The 23408-nt window shown below is 31.2% G+C and overlaps 1 protein-coding gene across 1 annotated transcript in view; it reads left to right on the top strand.

The window, feature by feature from the left end:
- LOC116766378 (uncharacterized) overlaps positions 1-23383 on the top strand; it is a 39575-nt gene extending 16192 nt beyond the window's left edge. The window contains exons 2-3 of the mRNA XM_032656222.2: positions 16061-16439; positions 17062-23383. Coding sequence (XP_032512113.2) covers positions 16061-16439; positions 17062-17378 — 696 coding nt within the window. The 3' untranslated portion in view covers positions 17379-23383. The remainder of the gene's footprint in view (positions 1-16060; positions 16440-17061) is intronic.
- Positions 23384-23408: the final 25 nt, after the last annotated feature.

Below are 23408 nucleotides of genomic sequence, written 5' to 3'. Positions count from 1 at the left end.
TAACAATTTTATGAATTCTCTTGTCTTAGATGGAATTTTAATATGTCTTAATCTTGTACTTTTAAATTTTCAATTTCCTCGTTTAGGTTGCTATTTTTTTTATTGCGATTGAATCATCTAAAGTATTATCATTGATAAAAGTATAGAAAGAACGAAAGTACGTTAATGTTATTTAGTTTGAAATGATTATATTAATTATAAAATGTATTAAAAATTTAAAGACGTCTTAGTGATGTTGACAGTTCGCAATCCTTATTGCATTCTGTGTCAGACGGTCTAGTTTAATTACAGTGACTATATTATATTACAGGAATTCTCCTTGTCAGGTTTTGTACATAGTTGCCCTTTAAACTTTCGCGATATTTTTTTGTATTTAGATAAACTGAAAAATTATTGATAATGAGCGTAAGTTTTCGTCTCGATTATACTTACTTTTTCTATTCATTTCTCTTAGATAAAATAATCTACTAGTTTTTATGTTTTGCTTTGTTAACTGTGAAATAGACAAGTTCTAATCTGGTAAATTCGATAGATACATTATTAACTTGCCTGTAATAGTTTAAAGTCGTTTAATCTAACCATCTAAGCATCTGGTTTCCGATTTTCAACTATTTAACTATGTTAAGCTATTTTAAAACGAGACCAAAAATTGGTAATATAAATTACACTTTTATATTAATGAAAGTGTTAAAGATAAATATTAAAAACAGAAGAATTTAGTTTCGGGTATTTAATGACTGAAGTCAGGTGAATGTCCCTAGTTTTCCGAGCCGCATTAGAACCGTGTCTGGAATGTTACGTAATAAGCGTGATCCTCCGAGAATGCGGCACACGGATTACTCGAATCTCAAAATCCGTACCTTTTTTGATACACTCGAGATCTTCTTCCCCTTTAAAAACAGATTCATCACACTTTCCGAGAGGAAATTGTGACGACAAGCATGACCTGGCAGCGACACAAAATGCTTACCCTTTATAATGTTATACGATATGTTTGTATCATCTGAATATCTATCTGGTTTTACAATTTTATTGTAAAGAAATTACCGTATCGTAAAAATGAGTATTACAACAGAGTAATCAGAGCATCTCCATTCCCGATACAATAAGGCTAGTGAAATTTATGCTCTCAATAAATTCCTGAGAGTGAGTGAGTGAGTGAGCCAGACGGCGCTTGACCCAAAAACGGGAGAGGCTGATCGCCCCGATAGGACGCGCCGCCCGACTTCGCCTGCCTCACTATTTACTAATTAGTAATTATTCACTATCTCCCAACAATGATGACACATTATTAGATATGTCAAACTGTCAACTGTTTGGTTTCGGTCTGTTAGCAAATTCCTTCTTCATTTCTTAGTCTTAGATATAGATCTTTCATTTGTGTATAATTCTTATGTCTAAGGAAAATATTTAATATTTGGAATAAATATACATTACCGTGTCTCCAGGGAAGACTTATCGTAATGGTTGAATTTAAAACAAAAGTAGTCTTGATAAGAAAAGAAATGTTACATCTATATACTTATATGTGTATCATATTTTCAATTAATTGAAAAAACAGGATGTCATTAAAATATAACATTTTATCAAGGCATACGGTCGCTACGTTTGCCCTTGCTACGAAGGCTGCGAGCCTCCCGGGGGAAGGGGACGTTGACCTCCCTCCCTCACATCCCTCATTCTGTTAAGCGATTCCGAACCGTCAATATAAGGACGTAAGAAATAGATTTGGGTCTAAATAACGTCTATAACGTTTATTGGAAAAATTTGTCCATTCGGGATTCAGTCACGAAGTGAAGTGAGTGCGAATTATATCCTTAGAGAATAACAATAGTAGGAGTTAAGTAGAGATCATATGCAATGTTAAAGATTTGTTGGCTTATATTTTTATATTTAATAATATTGTATAATCATATACGTATTAACTAGCTTAATTTATATAGCTCATTACATTTTTATAAGATACGCTACGGTTGAACTTACGTATCGTTTACAAAAACAGTTTCAATCTCGACCCATAATTTTGATTCAATACGTACCTTGAACATGCGACCTTCAAGAAAATTTCTACTCCTCAGTAAAGAATAAAAGCTTAGATTATGATATAATAAGACAAAAGTATTTAACAGAAGTATGAAAGTAATTGTTAAAAAAGTATGTCGCTATTAGCATTATCATTTTTAATTAAACTATGTCTATTGTTGTGAAAATTTCGATTATAATCGTACGGATGCTGCATCAAATAAGATTTTGACATCCCAATTCTTTTCAATAAAGCATTTGGATATATTAAGAACATTGTGCCTCGCTGGCCTAGGAATAGTGTATGTATTACGTAAATAATACTACGGTAGAATTCAGATTATAAAATGAATTTAATAAAATTAATTATATAAATAATTTAAAACTATGATGAGTGAAGAAAGATATCAAAGAATTTAATTACTTAATTAACAGAAAGAACTTAATTAATATAAAAATCCTATCAAAAGGTATCGGTCAAGCCTTTCGTTTATTGGAGTGTAAACAAATAGGGCCACTAATGAGTCCCCTGTAGATTAAACATTAAACAAAGTTATTAGTTTTACAGAGACATTTGACCTCTGTTCAGTAAGGGCGAATAACAGCCTAGACCGCTTAAATTTAAGTGCTCAGTTATATAATGACATCTATTAAATAATACACTATAAGGAAAAAAAATATTTCATTTTTTTACATCATATATTATACCAAAATATATAATGAATAAGTAATGTTATTACTTCTTATTTATATAGTTATATATATATATAAATGTAGGGGAGCATTTCGCATTTTTAGCGACCGAAGAATCGTGACGAGCCTGCAGTTTACAATTTTACCGCATAGTTCTGATGGGGGACTTTGTTAAAGAATATCTTGGCAACTTGCCCTGCCTTATTAGTTTTTAATATCATGCAATTTTGCTGAATATACTAAGAATGCATAGATGTGAAGACATTTATATTGTGATGCGAGACAAGACCACGATTGTGAATGTGTCCATATATATTAGGCATAATAAATAAGTATGTGTTTTCGATTTTAGCACCATTAAAAGAGTTTATATTTAATTGTATGGAAAGTGTCATAACATGAATAATAACGATATTTTTTTTTCAAGAAGATACAGATTATGACGCGTTAAGATAATATTTCCATTACATCAACCTGACGTCTGCCTGTGCCGACATGATGTTAAAAAAATATATGCAACGTAAAAAAATTGCGTAGTCCATTGAGGTTTTAATGGAATAAGTTACAAATTATGTTATAATTTTGGCGGTGCGCATAGATATATTTAAAAGGCAATTTTTCTTGGATTTTTTGACAACATTGGTATGTTCGAGACTAAATTATAAATATTATAAAAAATCGATTTTCTATTGCTATTTATTGTTTTCTTCTTTAGATCTTAAGAAAATATTTATTGATCGAAAGATTCAGATACAAAAAGAAAGATTCAAATAGGTTCATAAGATGTCAGAGTTAACACAAAAATAGAAAGTGAAGCAGAATTAAGAACAGACATCAATATAGTTCTGATTTCTTAGATTCCAACATTCCAGGAAAAAATTCTATATTTAGAAAATTATCTTCATTAGGACTAAAAAAAGCCCTGTTATTTTTTTTTGATCTCTTACTATATTTATAACTAAAAATTATTATGTAATTGTTATACAATTTTACAACAAAAAAACTATTTTACAATTTTCTTATAACATTTGTCTTAGAATAAATTTTGTAGTGCTTTCATAAACCATCATTATTAAAACTTACTCAATATATATAGATATAAATTGTTAAAAAAATATTATCTATAATATTTAATACCTTCAGCGTTCGTAATATTTAAAATCTGTAAGCGAAACTTGTGTCCCGTTGAAAGATTGATGGAACGTAATTTAAAGTCTTCTCACAAAGATACTACATAGTGCTCACCAGCGATACAAACTTTAATATAATATATAAATAATTATTAAACAACTCAAGTATTCGTATAAAAAAGCACATATCAAGGATAACCAGTAATTGCTTTAAATTTCATAAACAAAAAGTTACTACTCAATATATTTCGTACAAAAATGACATCAACACAACAACACCGACGTTAATTCAATGATCAGGTAACTTCGTTAGCGGACACTGCGATAGTCGCTGTATCTAGTTAGCAGTGTTGATCACATCTGACTCATGAACAACTCTTAGTCACTGGAAAACATCGTTAGCGTTCTACAAAACTTAAATTTGATCGATACAAGCAACTTATACATTTTTGGTTTCCATATCAATAGAGAAACCTTAAAACATCTCGGTCCGGTTCGTGTTTGAATTCAACGAAACCGTTTAAATTATAAACTGTTATTTTTTTTCTTTGCTATATTTTATAATAATCGGCCGTCATTGTGTGAGTTTACTATTACAAATTAAATCGTATTTTATCAAAACAAATGTCAATATTATGGATTTTAAATTCAAGAATATATAACATAGATACGTTATAATAAATTTATATATACTATAATATTCAAGAACGTCGATATTGGTGTGTCGTAAAAATATATATCATCATATATTTTAGAATATCATAGTTATAAGTATACATTGTTGTGTCCGCATCCAAGTTGGAGGGACACACTGTAAACGGTTACGGTAAGGAGGGAGCGAGTCACGCGGCCCACGTGACTCAGGCACGCGGCGGCATCGATCGAGTCGGCCCATTCACTAAGATACGGTGTATAAATTTTAAAAATGTTACATCTAAATGCTACAGATAAATAAGTTATATTCAATCGTGACATTTCATTTAAAAGGAATGAAGTATTTTTTTTTATTTTACACTTAAATATAAATATAGTATATTATTTTTGCTTATTTTCAAGGAGGTTTTAATTCCGATTCTGTTGATATTTGTTAGACACAATTGTTGATTACAAAGTACAACATTTGAATATATATTTTTCCGTCACAAAACACTGAAAGGAACATTAAATGCCGAATTTTCTATTTTTTTTTTTTAATATATACTTATAACCTATTTGTTTAAAACTGGGTATCTGTTAAGAGATTTATTAGTATCAGTCATGTTTATGTTATTTGCTTATTCTTTGGTGTATTCCTGAAGATGTTTTGAAGAACACTTAATTGCAATATAACGCAATAGGATTAGAAATCTATTTTTTTATGAAATTGTACTAAAAATCTTAATTCTTATCATTGTTCTTAAACTCTTAACATTTAAGTCTTAAATTTTGTCGTATAGGAACAATTTCACAGAAAATTTGGTATCATTTCAAAATTAATATATATTTATATAATTAGTTATTTCATAATATTGGTCCACTCGGTAATATTATAGAAAGTAACGTAATAAAACAAAAAACAATATTCAAATTTTAAGCGTATCTTTATGATCAAAAAGAAAAAGTTCAAAAGCGCTCCTCAGTAGTTAACTACAGAGATCTTGTTATGGTAAAATTCTGTGGTCGTCCTCGAATGAACAAGAGGCGAGTGCACTTCATTAGACTGAATATTTTGTTAAGAGTGTCAATCGCGACGTAGATAACAAGAGCTCGCGGTTTTATATAAAAAGATTTTGACGATAAAAACATTTTTATTAATTTGTGTACATGCCTTTATAATTAGTGATTTAAAATTCAAACTTACCTTCACTTATATGCTCTATTTTAATTCTCCTGTTATTATTTTAACGTTAATTAATTCCATCATTTAATATGCGTCAAAGGAAATAAATACTTAAATATGTATACATTACCTCGCTACTGGAAGTAAATTTTATTTATCTGTCAATTTAAATAATTACTCGTCTCTAAAAAGGTCTCTATGAAAGAGTATATATTTAAAAAATAAAATCGTTTGTCACATGTTTAATTCTTTAAATATTGCTGGTCATGTAGTATATAGTATTTAGTTAGGGCGAATAAAATATTATTAATCTTATTGTTATAAATTAATAAAGTAAGTAATTAATTTTTTTTTTGTAATTTATATGATCATTTAAATACCATTAATCCATTAAAACGCATTGGAAACTCCCTTTTCCGACTGGACGTTATTCATATTTGTCTGATCATAGAATGTGGAACCTTCTAGAGCTTTTACAGTTTACATGTTGGTCATGGCCAAAGCCTTTGAATCTCCGCATAATGTTATGCAGCTCCATGTAAGTTATAAAAATGTTAGATACAGAATGGATCATCTTTGTATTTCTTTTTAAATATGTACAATAATAAAAAATAAGTGTAGAGAATTAGTCTTCCTATGCCGAAGGTAGCTTCTCAATGCTATACCTATACACTATTGCAGTAGTTTATTTGCAACCAGATGATTATTTAGGTTGGAAAATGATTTATTAATTTCTTATACAGATATTTTTGAGTAAAATAATAAATCACAAGATAAGGGTGCTCGCTCGCTGATTAAAAAAATATCGAGTTCGAAATACGAACAAAGAAACGTAACAACTTGTCAAAAATATGACTTTAATTAGTTATATGACACAATTTGTCTGATCACGTCAAATATCTATTCAAGTGGTTGCGATGTTGAACAAATTCTTCCACCGATCATTATCTTTAACATTTTAACAATAAAATGTTTATTGAAATAAATCACTTTAGTGATTTGTATTAGACAACTTGCTGGCGCTTTAACGTGCTTGCGGAAATCGTTATATTCTTTGAGAGTTTTCGTTTCAAAGTGATCACATTCTTCTCTTGTAGTTTTTTTCATTTAATGTCTTAGTAATTGTGTTTTAAATAAATATTATTTTACAGAAACTATGTATTTTGGCTACACAGATAGTTTTCGTTTGATCTGCTTCTGAAATTTAAAATTCGAATATTTGTAAGTTGATATTAATAATAATTAACCTCCTTGTAGAAATTATTGGGTCTATAAAGGTTTTTAAAAAAAAGGTCTAAAAAATTTTATGATTTTAATCATTCTGTGCTTTCGCTGTATTCCTTCCATGAAGGCTGTCAGGAATTGCTCTTACCAGCGAAATATCCCAATGGTTTTGTATTTCTTTTCTTGCTACGTCGTTAAGTGTACTTGCGTGTACGTGTGTACTTACTGTGTAGTTGTTGCAGTTTGTTTCCAGTGTATACTAATTACACTTTCATCTTTAATATGTACATATTTATAATCATTGTCAGAAAGTGATATTTTTAAAAACCCTTTCAACCGATCAAAGTATGTTCTAAATACGTTGTAAAGTCGTATCAGTTTTAAGTTTATTTGTTCTCTATTATCAGAAATAGCTTGAGATATGTCAAGTATATATTTGCCGTCGGGTCAGCATTGAGACTTCGTGTGTTCCATTTTAGTTCTTGGTAGTTTGAAAGCGAGAATCACTGCATATTTGATGTGAACCTACCGACAATTACTCCGTGTTTCGCTAAACGCTCCTCAGAGTCAGTTAGCTCCACTTTCCTACTTAATAAGTGATAAGCGCGACTAAGTAATAATCTTCTGGGATTTCTTAATTGTTCTGTGTTTTAATTAGGTTTATTTTTTTTATTACATTAAGATAATACAATTTAACATTCCATACAAATCCGTAAACAGATTCGAACAGAGAGAAACGTGACTGTTTCATTTCAGGAAGGATTAAATCGTTCCCTTAAATATAATATTTATACTATGAACCGTAATTTTCGCTAATATATAATAACTATTGTAACTTATTTCCATTTTCAGTAATTGTCAATATAACAGACTATACATATATAAATAAATTATTAATTTTTAATATGTACACAATACTAAGAGCAAACAATACGTATCAAAAATTGAACTGGTCTAATTAATTGCTCGTATTGTTGAAACAACGCAACAACTGACTAGTGATTAATCTATCCGTCAACTTTTTAATCATTTTAACATGGGAAAAAAAACGTCATACTTTATATTTCCTATAAAAAAAAATTAATACAACCGTTATTTGAATTCACTTATGTCGTTAAATTGTTTTAAATTTTGCTTATTTTATTCATATTAAATAAATTTTATCCTCAATTTTAAAGTATTTTTATGTAATAGATTCATCATCATTTTGAGAAAATATTACCATGTATGTATATGTAAACTACAACATAACTTTACTATGAGTGGGGTCGCTTGTAACTATATTTCCCTTGTAATCTTTCATATAACCGCACTGATTTAATATTTTCCACAACCCATTTGAAGGGTCTGTATAAAAACTCCGGCAATAGGAGTGGATGAGGTTTCCGAAGTTCGTATTATGAGATGTCGCAGCCGACGGCGGGTACGGCGCTCGCATCACAATTGCTCGCTTGATGGATTGTCACGTAACAACTAATAACTATGACGAAAACTATGAGATACAATCCACCAATATATAATGTTTATATAAAACTATGTAAAAAATTCTATAATCATTGAAAATTATATTACTCTAGAATCATATGCATGCGTTCGCTGCTTCGGGATGCCCAGCACAGCATTAGTGTTATTATGCTTAAATTATAAATATTTCCTTGTAGTGTATGTTTTTGTGTTAGTCTTATATAAAGCTACTTATGAAGTATAAAATTTTCGGTATTCTAATGTCACAAACATCCATACATCAATCAATTGCAACATTTACTACTTAACAATATATCATTAAAGCCGTAATATAAATCCTATGTCAGTAAAATAGTCTTTATTTTTGCTAAAATGTATTTCAGAAATATTAGAATGGTATTGAAAAACTTGTAAAGCAACAGATATTATGTAGTCTATATCGCGACTGTGAAGATTGAATCTTACATCACTGAGCATTTAATAACGCTTGTATGTATTATTTATTCCTACATAGCAGATGATATGCACTCTTATAATCTATTCAAGTGAAGTCTAACTTTTAGATCGCTCTAAGTGGTGGAATTAAAACACGCTCATAATTCATTTTATTCGTATCGTGAAAAATTCCACACAATTTCGTCCAAAAACTGAAATGATGTGATGCATTCGGTTTTTTCCTTTCATCTCGTGTATTTAACGGCTTGTAAGCGCTGTAACCGCCCTTTTTAAATAAAAAGTCTTTCCAAGTTTGAATGTAGATTATTTAAATCGTCGGATTCATATTTAGAATGTGCCTAAGTGCGTTTATATAACAATCTTGATGTATATAATAAAAATATCTATTAAATTGCACAGCTTTATAAATATTGTTTGTAATCGGATTAGGATCGGATTTTATAAAAAAAAAAAAACTTCTATCTTTTTATAAATTTTAAAAATAACAAGTTATATAAATTCAGGCTAAAAATATTTAGAAATGGGTAAAAATAGGAATATATAAGGAAGGGTAAGAGTAACTTTTTCAAACTTCTATAACAGCTATACGCCGGAACACAATAAAAGTCTTTCAAAACTTATGTACCTATATTATATCTGTGCATTGCAAAACAAAAAAAAAATGAAGTTGAGCTTTCAATGCGAAAATTTAAAATAAGAAAATGGGGAACTCATAGCTCGCAATTGAATGGCGCTGGGCGTATTGTGCGCTGGGACGGGCTGTCGAAGTCTACTCTGCTTATAACAATTTGTACACGTAAAACTGTCAAACGACATATCTGTAGATACGATTTACTATTCAAACAATAAGGCAACAATATGTCACATGTTTATTTATTGCCACCACTGTAAATAATTTACTTTAGAACGGTTCGCTAATTGATAGTATGACACTAAGTATTTTTATTTGTATAAAATATAAGTAAAACAGAGTTAAAAATGTTATTCACATTTAGTTTTCAACTGAAGACGTCTCTTGGAGGTGTCACTGACGGTTTTACTTCATTTTGTATGATGGAAATGAAGTTTATAATTACATCGCGTGATTACGCTGTTTTGAACTTCAATTCGTTATTTTTTATTTTCAGAAAATACTTTTTATAAATATCAAGCAAAATTTTCTTTTCGAATATATATTTTTTTCTCATTTTGTTTCAGGGGATTCTTTTTTGTTTCCTGACCTATTCCTCACGTTTAGTAACATTTGTTAATATGTCTAATTTCTATTTTAATCTTACTTCCTCAAACTGATATAACAAAGACTAATATAAAAGACCTGTCCCTGTGACGCTCCGATAAAAAATTAATCTTTTAATTGCAGTAATGAAATTGGTTATTAAAAAGAAGCACTTTTTTTTTTGGAATCCGATGTTTTTGTTGATTTAATTTTAATGGTGTCATGTTTTCTGTTGAGATATTATCACTCCGAGACATTCTTCATTTTTAAAAGCATCGTAACATATTTTTAAAAAAACAATGTTTATAACTTATGTAACCTTTTTTTTAAAATTGTTTATTACTAAAATTTAAACGATTCACTGAAAGTATTGAACATCCTTCTTTAACTTTTTTCAATGAAAATTAAGATTTTGAGTCATTATTTGGATTGTAGTGCAACAAACTGTCACTTTTTTTTTATTTGAATAAGACTAGAACTCTGAAGTAGAAAGAGAATGTGGGTTTTATGCCTTTATAAATAACGAATGGCTTATCGTAGTTCCGGTGGAAGTTGATCAGCACTGCAGCCCCAGATAAGGGGATTAGCTGCGTAACTCACATTAAAACTGCTTTTTATATTACCACTCTAAAAGCAAACATTTTTATTATTTTGACCTGTTGAGTTTATTTTTATAGTTACGTTTCAATGATAAGGTTTTTAGAAAATTATTGAGTGTATAATATATGTTCATTTTATAATTCGATAGGTACTATGATAATTTCCGAATGAATTCGTGTTATGATAAGTAATAAATTATAAAAGGTTTAAAGGTTAAATCGCAGTAGTCGTTTTCATACAGACGACCGGAAGAGACTTAAACAAAAACTTACAAATCATTCGTAAGTACCCTATATTATATGGAGTGATCCTGTTTTCAAACGAATGCGTTAGGTTTGTATGTTTTTTACTCGTTAACTACTTTAAAGTAAATAAATATCTGAATTATAATTTAAATACAGTTTTATAAATAAATAAATTGTGATTAGACAGTCTTACTTGGATAAGGAAATATGTTTTTTATATTTATAAAAAAAGATAATGTGAATTTGTTAATTGGATATAATGTTTCATATTCCGGATATTCAGACTTTTTAAATTTTAATATAAAAAAATATTTCTTCTTGAAGTTTGTGGTTCCAATCAAACCCATCGATATAATCTATGCCTGTATAATCAATCAATTGGTATATTAAAATGCTCAATACTTTTCTTTGTGACAAATGATTTTGTTCTACGTTGAATTCTATATAAGATACCGTAAAATTTACAAGACGTTAGTGAAATACAAACGTATTTTTCCCTATTTAGTTATAAATTAGAGGATGAGGTTCTTAGAAACGTGGTTAGTAGTGGCATTTTTTGTAAAAAGAATATTATTAATAAAAAATACGTTATTTCAATATACATTCCACTTCATTATCTGAGTAACTTATGAACTTTCACAGTAGCATATTAATCATACTTCTTCCAAAGCAAGGGCTAGCTTCTAATATAATATTGTATGGGATAGTCATGTTCGTGACAACGCGTTTTCTTTCATCCCTCATCCATCATACATACATGACGGATAGTTTTTCATATAAGTCATTTTGTTAAGTATTTTAATTAGTTTTTTGTAGTTTAAAAATCTGAATTACGATTGCTATAATAATTGTTTTGTATTTAATCATTGACGGCGAATTGCGTTGCGCGCCGTTGACAAAGAATAATTGGGGGAAGACGTACTTTCTCATACCATGTATGGGTTTCTTTTTTTTATTTATTATTTCTTCCGACTGCGGCCGTGAAGCCCAAGAGGAAGGTGATGTTTTGTATATAAGTACTCAGAGGCTTATTTAAACACGTTAAAATGTTTTCACAGCTCCAGTGGCGCGTTTGTCTTCGTTATATTGGGTGCTATTTTTTTGCGGACATCTCAGTCAATATAGTTGAGTTAAAAACAAAACTATTACAAACCACTTCAGCGCAGTATGAAATTTTTATTTCGAAGCCAATTACAACGCTAGGAATATATTGGATCCGACCAGCGTATAGAGGACTAAATGCAATGAACTATGTTGAGGGCATATTAAGCTAAAGGGGATTTTTTGACAAAAAGAACATCTCTAAATAAACTAAAAATCAAATTTAAATATGGCGATGCGGCTCAGAATTAGGAGCTATAATTTTATGTTTAAACACAAACTTTTATGTGCATTCATGTTTACTTCCGTAACTTATAGCACAAATGGTAATAGCATGTTTAGTAATATATTACCACACAAATATGTAACTATTTAAGACTTACAAAAACTGTAAAAGCTAAATGAACTATAATAAACTTTTCATAGCACAAAACATTAAAATTGTTAGGAAGGACTTCACAAATAATTTACAAATCTTCTTATATTAAGGTAATAGGCGAATCTAGACCACGAGGTCAATGGAACGACCGACTCGATTCCTTGCATCGATGCAAGCAGCAATTAACAGTTTTATCAAGTGCGTATTGTAATTTGTGTAGCGTTTTTTAATTGAGGTATCTGTTTATTGTTCATGAATTGCTTATTATCTCTTGTGAAGGCCTTTATTGACGAATAAAAAGTATGTAACGTAGATTGCAGATCATACTTGACAGATTTTCATTTTATATGTATTATTATTTTCGGACGACTTTAACTATTATCGCACTAAATGTTTTTGGCAAACGTTTCCTATTGTCCCTTGAGCAGTTGCACGATTATGAAGAGCTAGATCTGAAACGACGGAAGAGATTTGTCGTTTGTTTTATTTTCTTCCATACCATTTGAAAACGATACTTTTTTTGAAGGTTTTATATTGAAATGATGATAAATTTTTCATCTGTAAGAACAAATATAGGTTTGTTAAGAAGTAAACCCGGCGAAGTCGTCGGCGAACCGCAAATTGTTCGAACATTATGACATCGTTCATGAACATATTTGCCTGTGGCGTCGATAATTATGCGGGAAATATCTCATTACGCAAAGCAATCGGGGATGATCTCTCGCTGCCGTTTAAGACTGACGAATAGCTGGATACTTTATTAAATGTGTAATAGTTTCCAATATTTTCTTAAATTATAATTTGTTCTTTTACATTTAAATGAAACTAGTATTTTTCGGATAAACTACGCGTGATTTATTTATAAATTTTATTGTAGGTGATAAATAACAAGGACCAACTGACAGACATTTACATGTCGTCTGCCCGTGATCACGGTTGCTGCAAAGTAACCGAAACGTCGGGAGTATGTAGTTTTTTACAAAAATAAATCACGCGTAGTTTATCCGAAAAAACTAGTTTCATTTAAATGAATAAAACTCGCGAAAATCTTAGATCTCATTATGTTCTTTTACATTTCTATTAATGTATCTGTTCTACAGCATAAAATAAACTTCACTTATTCCGTACAATATTACTCTTCTGCCCTTAAATGGTATAACATTTCTAGACATTACGTTTATAAAATGCAGATGAATTTATTTCAAAATGTTTTCTTTAAAAGCAAATAAGGGTCTACGTCATATGCAATAAGTTTGGAAATTTCAAATGAACCATATACCCGAAATCAAATACTAAATATTGTTTAAACGTACTCAAAGTATTCTTCATTACAACATACGTATGAAGATTTTAAAACGTTTAACCGTTTGAATAATTTTTAAACTAAATTTATTTTAGAGTAAAAATTCAACTAAATTTTACATACACAGATATATACTTTGCTAATGTGAGCGTGCTTTTCAAACGATGTCAAATAAAGATAACACTAAGAAAACCCCTAGTAATGGGAATCCATTAGCCGCAAAACTATTAAGTTGTGATTGGTTTGTGTTAAGATTACAAACACATAGATAGGGGTAGCAATATACTGTGATAGATTGCACACATGTAAGTTAGAAAGGGCACACATACATATATTGAACGAATCATCCTATGATTGATTACTATCCCACACCCGCCGAGACAATGTTTGATGCGATGTTCATTTGTTCTGATTCGTTAGGCCCCTTACACACTTGTACAAACACTCAAATTGTTCCCGCATACAGTAATTATTACTGTGCATAATATCACAATAGCACAAAACCCAGGCTTCGGATAGATGAAAAAGCTGGTCTTAAAAAAAAAATGTAAAGAATAAATATTACCTTGGTTTTGATTTAAATTTTTCTTACACGAACATTTTAGAAAAAATAATACAAAACAGGTATACAACAATAATTACCAGTGTTTTAAAATTAGTATAAAAACACATTAAAAAATAGCAGAAATGAAACAGTTCACAAAAGTAATCTTAAATAACTACTCTTTTATTTCACAACTTTATGGAACAATAGTCTCAATCTGAAGCGGCTTGACCTTACTGTGAAAAAAAAATTAAATGCTTCAGGCAAGCAAGCTATTGTTTATACAATTTATCTCCAAGCTACCATTTAAGCTTACACTGAAGTTTAGAATACGCTTGTAAAATTCAGGAATACCTAACGCGTTTGTATAAGAAATCTTGTGTAAACAGAAAGGACAAAGGGAATCCATGGAGTACATTTTCCAATATTATATTAATAAAATATTTTTAACGTCTAGTTCACATGACATAATTGTTTGCGGACATAATTACAACGAGCACGTGTCAATGGGCCATAAGATAAAGGAATGGTCATAAAAGGGACGTTGTATTGGCTATTACGGTAATAGAAGGGTGTTAATTGAAATAACTCATGTACCTACTGCTGTCATTTATATAACATTATATCTTCGTCCTCACTGCTTTATTAAAGGGTTAAATAGGTTCTGTCTGGTATCTCGTATCTAGCTGCCAGATATTGCACGTGGATCTAATGAGGTTATATTGAAATCTTGTCTATGTAAATTTGACTAGTAATGTTTTCCAAATAAGAATAGGGTTGATACATTAAATATTTTTAAACTAGTATTTTTTTTATACAATCTCTTCCTTACAAATGATGTGTATTCCATCAAAAATAAATTTTATTATATTGTTAGTGTCAGTACAGTTAATATTAAGGTGTTTTTCAAACATCAAAAAGGATATCGGAAGATGTATACCTACAGCTTCTTATTAAATTTTTGTAACAATCTGAATATACCTTAAATGTCACCTTTAACTTGTCTGTTTCTCCCCTAACACTGTTCAGACGTGTCGAACAAGGTATATATATTAAATTGATGATAAACAACCTCCCTGTCTTGTGGTTTGTCGATAATGAGTGATTAATAAACTATAGACAATGTAGAAATTTATTAATTTATAGAAGAATTAAAAAGAAATCTAACAATTACGATATGAAATAAACACTATGAGAGTCAATGCCAGAAATGAATGACACAAAAACATATGTCATTAATTGTTCTGATTTAAATGACAACATGTAACATAATAGAAAGAGAATTAGTGCGTGGTTACTTAGTAAAAATATTGCATATATATTCGTTCAGAAACGTCTCTTTAATATTTGGTATAACTTGTTGGACAGTTTTACAGACATCTAATAAAGTTTCGGTAAATATTTGACACTTAGCTTTACTTAAAATGTAAATATTTACAATCTTTTTCAAATAAAATGTACTTAATACATTATAATGATTTATTATACTGGATAATTCCAAAAATAATAATTCCAAAACTAATAATTATAAACATATACATATATTATAATTTTTTTCCTGTTATGATAAGGTTATAATTTAACCTGTGTATTGTGTTGAATATCATTTTATGCAGTGAAGATGAAACAAACAACTAATTTAACAACTACGCAAAATATTTAAATTTTTACATTTAGAACCGGATTCAAAACGTAAAGTGATCATGAACAATTAGGTATTTTAGGGTTAGGATTAGGGTTAGGGTTAATAAAGTAAATAACAAATCATTCTACCTAAACTGTAAATTTATTTTTAGGACAATTATTACCTATAATAAATATATCTACAGGAATGCATAAAATAAAAAACCCAACTATATTGCAGGAGACGTACAGACGGTGGGCATGCAGCACGATGGTGCCGCTGTGGGTTGAAGAGGGTTCCGAGGAGGAGGAGGGAGGTGGCAGATCGAGACGGGCGCCCGAGCACGCGGCACGGTGGCATGCTAGGCACTTGGAGCGCGTGGGTCACTTGGACCGGCGGCGGACCGGCGTGGCGGGCTACCTGGATCGACGGCGGACCGGCGGCGTGGTGGGCCGCTGGGTTCGTGCCGCCGCCGCCGGGCCCGGTCGGCCGCTGAGGCTGAAGCCCTGCCTCTCCGTTTGCCAGCTTGTGGAGCAGCACTGCCCTTACTTCCTGCCGGCAGACCGAGCGCCTGCTTATCCGACGCAATACGCTGGCGAACCAACCTTTCTATGCCTCGGTAATGGGAATTAATTTGTCTGCTATTTTGTAATGGTATGGGGAATTGATACCTTTGTTGGGCGGCCCTCAGAAATAAAATATCTGAATAGGATCGAAGGACTAAATTTATACTTATATAATTTAATTTCTTGTATCATATTTTTGCGCCAAAAAATGATCACAAAGAGAATGTTACTCTAGTCCTACTGAAACGTGAATAAAAAAGTTGGAATAATAGATTATCTATATGAATATTAATTTAGGTGATTACTTTTATAAAAAAAGAATTTTTGATATGTCTTAAACGGATTTTCCCAAAATATGAAACGGGAAGAATTGTCTTCTTTGTTGTAAAAAAAATGAACTCGCACGTTGAAGATGAATCTAAGGGTATATTATGCTCGATTAGCCGACGTTTGGCCTCCGTTCAAAACTAGAAATCTTGACAAATGCTCCGCAAGCTGCAACCGCTTTTGTTCCTCTTAGATATTACACATCGCTCTGACCAATTTCTTACCTGTTGGCTTTTCCGTTAAAATGTTTCTTCGGTTAATCACTTCTAAATGTTATTTATTTAACTATTTTGGAACCACTGATAAATATATCGTGTCATTGTTAAGGAAGAGCCCCATAACTTTCAGATCCTCGAATACCGGAAACTGGTGCACAAGCCAACAAATCAAACTATGGGTCAGACGACTGCTGCTACTGGTACTGCGAGGGAAGACTCTGCTATCGCTGCGAGGCGAGGCTTAGTGAACCACCACGGCCCGAGGCCGAGAGATGCGCGCCTGTCGAAGAACGTACGGCCACATGTTCAGTGCCGTACCAGGCGCCCGCCTCCGCAGCTTCCACCACACTGCACCCCCTGCTCCTCTTAGCCACCATGGCCGTCATTTTCGTACGGACTCACTGGACATCCATACCTCTAGTGAATGTGCGCGATTCGAGGTTATAGTTTTACGTTAACGTGCGTCGCACTCCCGCGTCCCGCGATCGGAAGACTATGATCGAAACTTGTATTAGTGCAGTACTTATGATAATAAATTATGAGCGACGGGTTCAATGACGTCAGCGACTCGCGGTGACGGAGACCAGCGCCGCCGCCGAGCCGTCGCCGCGAGTCAGCCATCTGTAGTCTGTAAGTTTGTCTGTGTCCGTTTGTTTGGTACACCTTTATCGATGAAACACCAAATATTCTGTAAACGTTACTTATGCGTTATGACTTAAAGCTAACGACGGCCGACCTTCCGGCCACTAAATTAATGTTTCGACACGAATTGTAAACGAATATTGCATTGTGTTAAGTGAGATGTTTGAATTATTTAAATATAATGTTCAGTGTTCATATTGTTTAAAAGCACGTAATATGGCGAATAACGAATTATATTTTTTACATCACTGCAGTATGTTTTTTATATGGCATTTTTTTAAATAGACGTTACTTAATCGTGTCAGGTTACACAAAAAACTGTCATAATATGTGGTTTTTAGTACAATAAATATCGTGACTTCAGTAATACCTAGAGCTTGTGAATTTGATAACTCATTGATGAAAAAAAAATCCATTTTCTTTATTATGAGTGAAATGAGAAATGTTTCATAACGATCACCTTACGCTCTAGGTATAACTAACGTTGTCTCTAAACTTATTTAAAAAATCCATCTTATATAAAGAAATATTCATCTAATGTTAAATAAACGAAATGCAAGCGATCTTTAGACCATAGTGACAATAGTTCATTTGTAGAGTTAAGTTTTAGCGAATCGTTGGTAAAGGCGAGAGCGTCGTGACGAGGTTTTACTTTAGAAGAAGAAGTTTTAAAAACGTAATCATTTTAAGAAGGGCAAATCAAACATTAATAACCAGCAAAACAGATTCAAAATCCACGAACGGTAATAATAAAGACAAAAACAATTGTTTGACACATTAAAATGAAATTAATATGCCAATGTATGCATACTTTTCTGAAATTCTGAATCATATACACACGTTGTCTTATTAATTTTATATAGAAGCATGACAACCTCGCCAGGGCGGTCACGTGCCTATGTATGCCTAATTTTGGTCTACATTGTATACATCTTATGGGCTAGGTCTTGTATTAGGATTAATTAATTAAAAGTAGTTGTTGTTTCGTAAGAAAATATGGCATAAGAAGAACAGTATATGTAATAATATATCCGTCTTATGAACTTATCTGATATACCAATTACATCTGTAAACATGGTTGAAAAAGTTTTTTATATGAATTATCTTATATATATAATTGTATACATGACGGCTGGGCTGCCCCCGAGCGGGCGAGGTCCCCGTCCTCGTCATTATTATATAGTTAACAGTGTTTGTTATTTTGTCTTATTTTTTAAAAGTATTAAAATTATAGTGGTGTCGTTGAAGATTTTGTGATGGAGAAAATGATTAAAAATTAATGGTTATTAAGACTTTATTGAATGGACATTTGTTGAGAATATTATCCTCGTTCGGGGATGTAGTTGTTGTATTCGAAAGATAATAATATTAAATAAGTTATTTTTCACGTTTTTATTGTGTAAATATATCAAAAACGGTTTGTTGTTTCCACTCCCGTACTTAATGAAAGCCACCAAGGGTGCTAAATGTCTATTAATGCTTCTTAGGGATTTATTTTCTTTTTCACTACTTCAGAACTTATAACGTTAACATCTGTCTATCTGTCTGAAGATGGGTGTCAGAATCACAATCGGACTGAACAATTTATACAATCCCGCATCCACCTGGAGCCCCTAGACCTTGAGCTAAAGCCATATCACTTACAACACTGTACACTAGCATACCAAAAGCAAATATTTTAATAACATTTTGACTGTAACTTCCACTCTTATCCGGTTTTAGTATGACAGGATAGTGGGTCGTATTGTTTCAATCGAGTATCTAATTCGAAAGTAAAATAATAATTTGATGTATCCTTCTACAGACTCAAAAGTTCGCTGCCACTGTTCCATCCGATCCTAAAAATGATCGTTCATATCTTTTTAGGTATTATTTTTTTTCATGGTTAAACATTATTTTTTTTTTAAATTAAATTTTCAACTAATTTTACATCAATCAGGGTGCAGGCGTGATGAAACATGACTTGAATGAAATTATTATATTTATATGTAATCGTATACTAAAGAGAAAAGTAAAGGAATTAATAACAACAGTTCCATTATTTTAAACAGGTTTCAGTTTGTTGGTAACGTTGATTCGCGGTAATGAGATGCAATTTTTCAACAAAGACTAATTATTGCCCAAAGAGTTTATTATGTCGAATGATTTAAAATAATAGGTTTAGTTCCTGCTCTGCTAACCATAACAGTATCTGAAGATTATGTTCATGAAATTAGAAGGAAATTATAGGAGATCAGAATAAAGCCACTTTTGTTTTGAAATTCTTGAAAAAACATCGAAAGTCACGACGCATTTCGTATCTCCTCCGCAAAAAAGGTCTTTCACAATATCTTATTATGTATGTAGAGTTATCAAAATTTAGAGTTAGACAATGAATTATTAGAACATAATTAATTGAAACAATTTTTGAGCACTCGTTAAAACTCACACACTGACCGTACATTCCTTCTTTTTTGGTATTTCTTCTATCACTCCTATTAATCTTCACTTGGCCACTATTCTATTTTAGAGTAGATTAGTAAAGACCAATGGACAATCGGTTTGTATAATGTTGAAACAAAAACACATGATTAGTGTAATATCCTCCGTTAACTTAAACCAATACACTTTTGGTATGTCGAGTTAAAATTCTGTCAACTGTATTTGCTCGTAGATACTAGACATAGGATACTAAAGTTTAAATACGCTAATGAAAGTTTATTATTGAGACCAGCTATTCAATTTCTTGTTGATTTTGTAGGGACACAAAAGTTAGCAATAATTCGTAGCGATTAACGGATTAATCATGTAGAGGTCACATCCACGGATCGTTTGACACGAGATAGTTCTGGCAAGGTGTTTGACTTGGTAGAATCGGACGAGTTGGTAAAGTCTGGCTAGTCAGACGAGTCTGACCAATTGAACGGATTCGGTTAGTCAGATAATTCTGGTGATTCGGATTAGTTCATTGTGTCGGATAAGTCTGGCCAGTCGGATGTTTCAGACAAGGCTGCGATGATGGCTGGGACACGTGCTCTTCTTAGTAGGTTTAGTATAATGGGTGTATTTGATATTACGTTGAGAGTTTGATGATAGCGTGTACATTATGTTTTTGAATAATATACGTATGTTTTGATGTACATAATAAAGTGTAAATGTTTAACGCACAAAATAAAACATTTTACTATGATTATTATTATGTATTTAGCTATAAACTGTAACTGAAAGTTAAATATTAGGATTATAAATAGGTTTTTCGTGAAACTGCTGCCACGCTGTTCTTGTTTCTTTTAGCGCGAATTCGAATTTTAGTAGATTATTATCATATGTGTATGAGATGCGATGTTTTTATTTTGGCAGCACTTCGTCACGAAATCCACCTTAATTTAAATTATTGAATTTGGTATCGACGGAATTAATTAGTTATATTGTAAGTTGAGATACATGTTAGATTTACACGACGACACTGTTGTCTGTTTCACACGCACAAAGTCAACATAACGCTTCAGGGCTCTGTTATGTCTCCAATACATAAAGATAAATTCAATGTACCATAGGCACAACGTCTCGTTCAGTTAATATTAAGCAAGGAAAACACCAAATTATAGCCTTTTACATACAATATAAAATAGATATGAGTAAAAATAGTCTTGATCGGGTGACGGTCATGTTGATGTTGAAAATATATTTTATACAAAACAATTCACATGCACGATCATTCATATTATTGGTATCATTAATATTTTTAAAATTTTGATGGTATTATTTGTACACGTGACATTTACAAACAACGTTGGCGATTGTTGAATTAATGAGAAATTGTTTAGATATTTTATGAGAGCAACGAAATATATATCGGGATGTCAGATATGATTTTTTTTTATGGTTTATTTTTTGACCCCCTTTTTCATTCGCACTGGAATCGTGGAATATTTTTAAATCTTGGTCAGTTTTAATCAATAAAGACATACCTCTTAGAGAGCCATTTTGAAAATATTACATGCCAACTTGGATTGGTTATTGAGCTTACCAAGTTTTTACATCGTAACTTTATTTTAAAATTACTTTCCCTATAATTTAAGTAAACGAAGAATTCTCATGACGCATTTCTTTCATAACTTAATTTAATAATTATTCACTATCCTTGCTTAATTTGTTTCAGACATTAATCCTACTTTGGTTCAATAGAGAATTTGTTTCTCCCGTTAATTTTGATACTTTTCTCTTTCCAAGACGATCTTGATATATTTGTATTTTTTTCACTTAAAACGTTATTTTTGGTCCAAATGATTAGAAATATTTGTGTGATCCTGAACTCCTCCCCGTTTAAAATATTTTTATTATTTTAAAGGAAACCAAAGCGTAAAGAATAATTACAATCAGTATGTCACAGTATATACCGTTTGTTCTTTTTTTGGTTTTTTATCTTACAAACCTCGTCAACTCCACAGAAAAATTCATAATAATACGATTTTCAAAGTCCTAAGTTCAGTCTTCTAATACCAGTAATGTAGGGTAGTTTTTTTTTCCTTTACATGGTCCCTATTTATTCGTTCACAATAGATAGCTTAGCATTGTAATGGATCAATATTTATATGGAGGTGATAGTAATATTACGTGAACATTAAAAATCTTATGATAAATATATGTATTAAGAGTTCTCATTATTTTTCATAATAATTTTTACGCGAACGAAACAGTATAATGTAATGTAAAACCAGTATCTGTAAGCCGTTGAGGTTTTGTATTAGCGCTGTATATTATTATATATTTATAAATATATTATTTGCGTTCAATTTGATATAGAATGATAAGGAATAACGGAAAAATAAAACATCGGATGGGAAGTGATTATCAAACAAAGAGGTATATGTTGAAATGTTGAACGAATAGAGATTTTAACGCTTGTTACTTGCTTATACTCATAACATAGATTGTTTTCCGTTCGGCTTTCTACAAAAATCCTTTCAATAAATAAGTTGTTTACTTAAATTTATTATTTATCTTAATTTCCAATTATCGTCAGCACCAAAGCTAATTAATTTATATTCTCAGTAGTGAAACAGTACCTTCACTTTTATTAATTAATAATTACTTATAAGTTCTAGATCATATAAATATATATTTATACATATAGGCGTCATCTATTATATACTTTTTTTTTATTTTCGTGTAATGTATTTAGTATCTTCTGTTGCATCGTGTTTCTATTTCATAAGTAAGAACAAATTATATCTATAAAGTCCAAGGGGCAATTTTTACTAACCTTTAATCTTCGTACCTTTTAAGGTTAACTTTAAAATTGCCTGGATAATAGTGAGAGAGGTAGTGTAGTATTTAATCTCCTAATTACAACAGTAAGCAAATTAGGCGGACGGCTTCTGGGTGAAGCCGACGTCAGCTAACACTGCCACTTCATGCAGTCCTCGATATATTAATATGATCTAGGATGTGTCGTAGGTATTTCTCGAGTAGTGATTGTGTAATAAGTCTTATGTTACGCCTTCTAAGATACGAGCCGAGGAGCCCGGCTCCGCTCGTCTAGTCGACGTACAACACACGAACTAACATTAATATCGTTCGAATAATTATTATTACGGTAGACAGATTTCGACGTTTAATATTATTTGCATTTTCCTAAGAGTTAGAACGATTGAGACAGTAGGTCGCACGACCGTGTTATGATAAATTGTGGAGATGTTTATTAAAAAAAATACGTTTACGAAAATGAAATAAAAGCCAAAAATATTGTCATATAAACCTGTAATTAATAACTTAAGAGGAATTATTGGAGAACCTGAAAGACGTTAAATAAACCGATTAAAATACGATCACGTCTCTTATTTTATATCCTTT

Source organism: Danaus plexippus (genome assembly GCF_018135715.1).
Source record: "Danaus plexippus chromosome 3 unlocalized genomic scaffold, MEX_DaPlex mxdp_30, whole genome shotgun sequence".
NCBI lineage: Eukaryota > Metazoa > Arthropoda > Insecta > Lepidoptera > Nymphalidae > Danaus > Danaus plexippus.
This window is presented reverse-complemented; position numbering and strand designations above follow the sequence as displayed.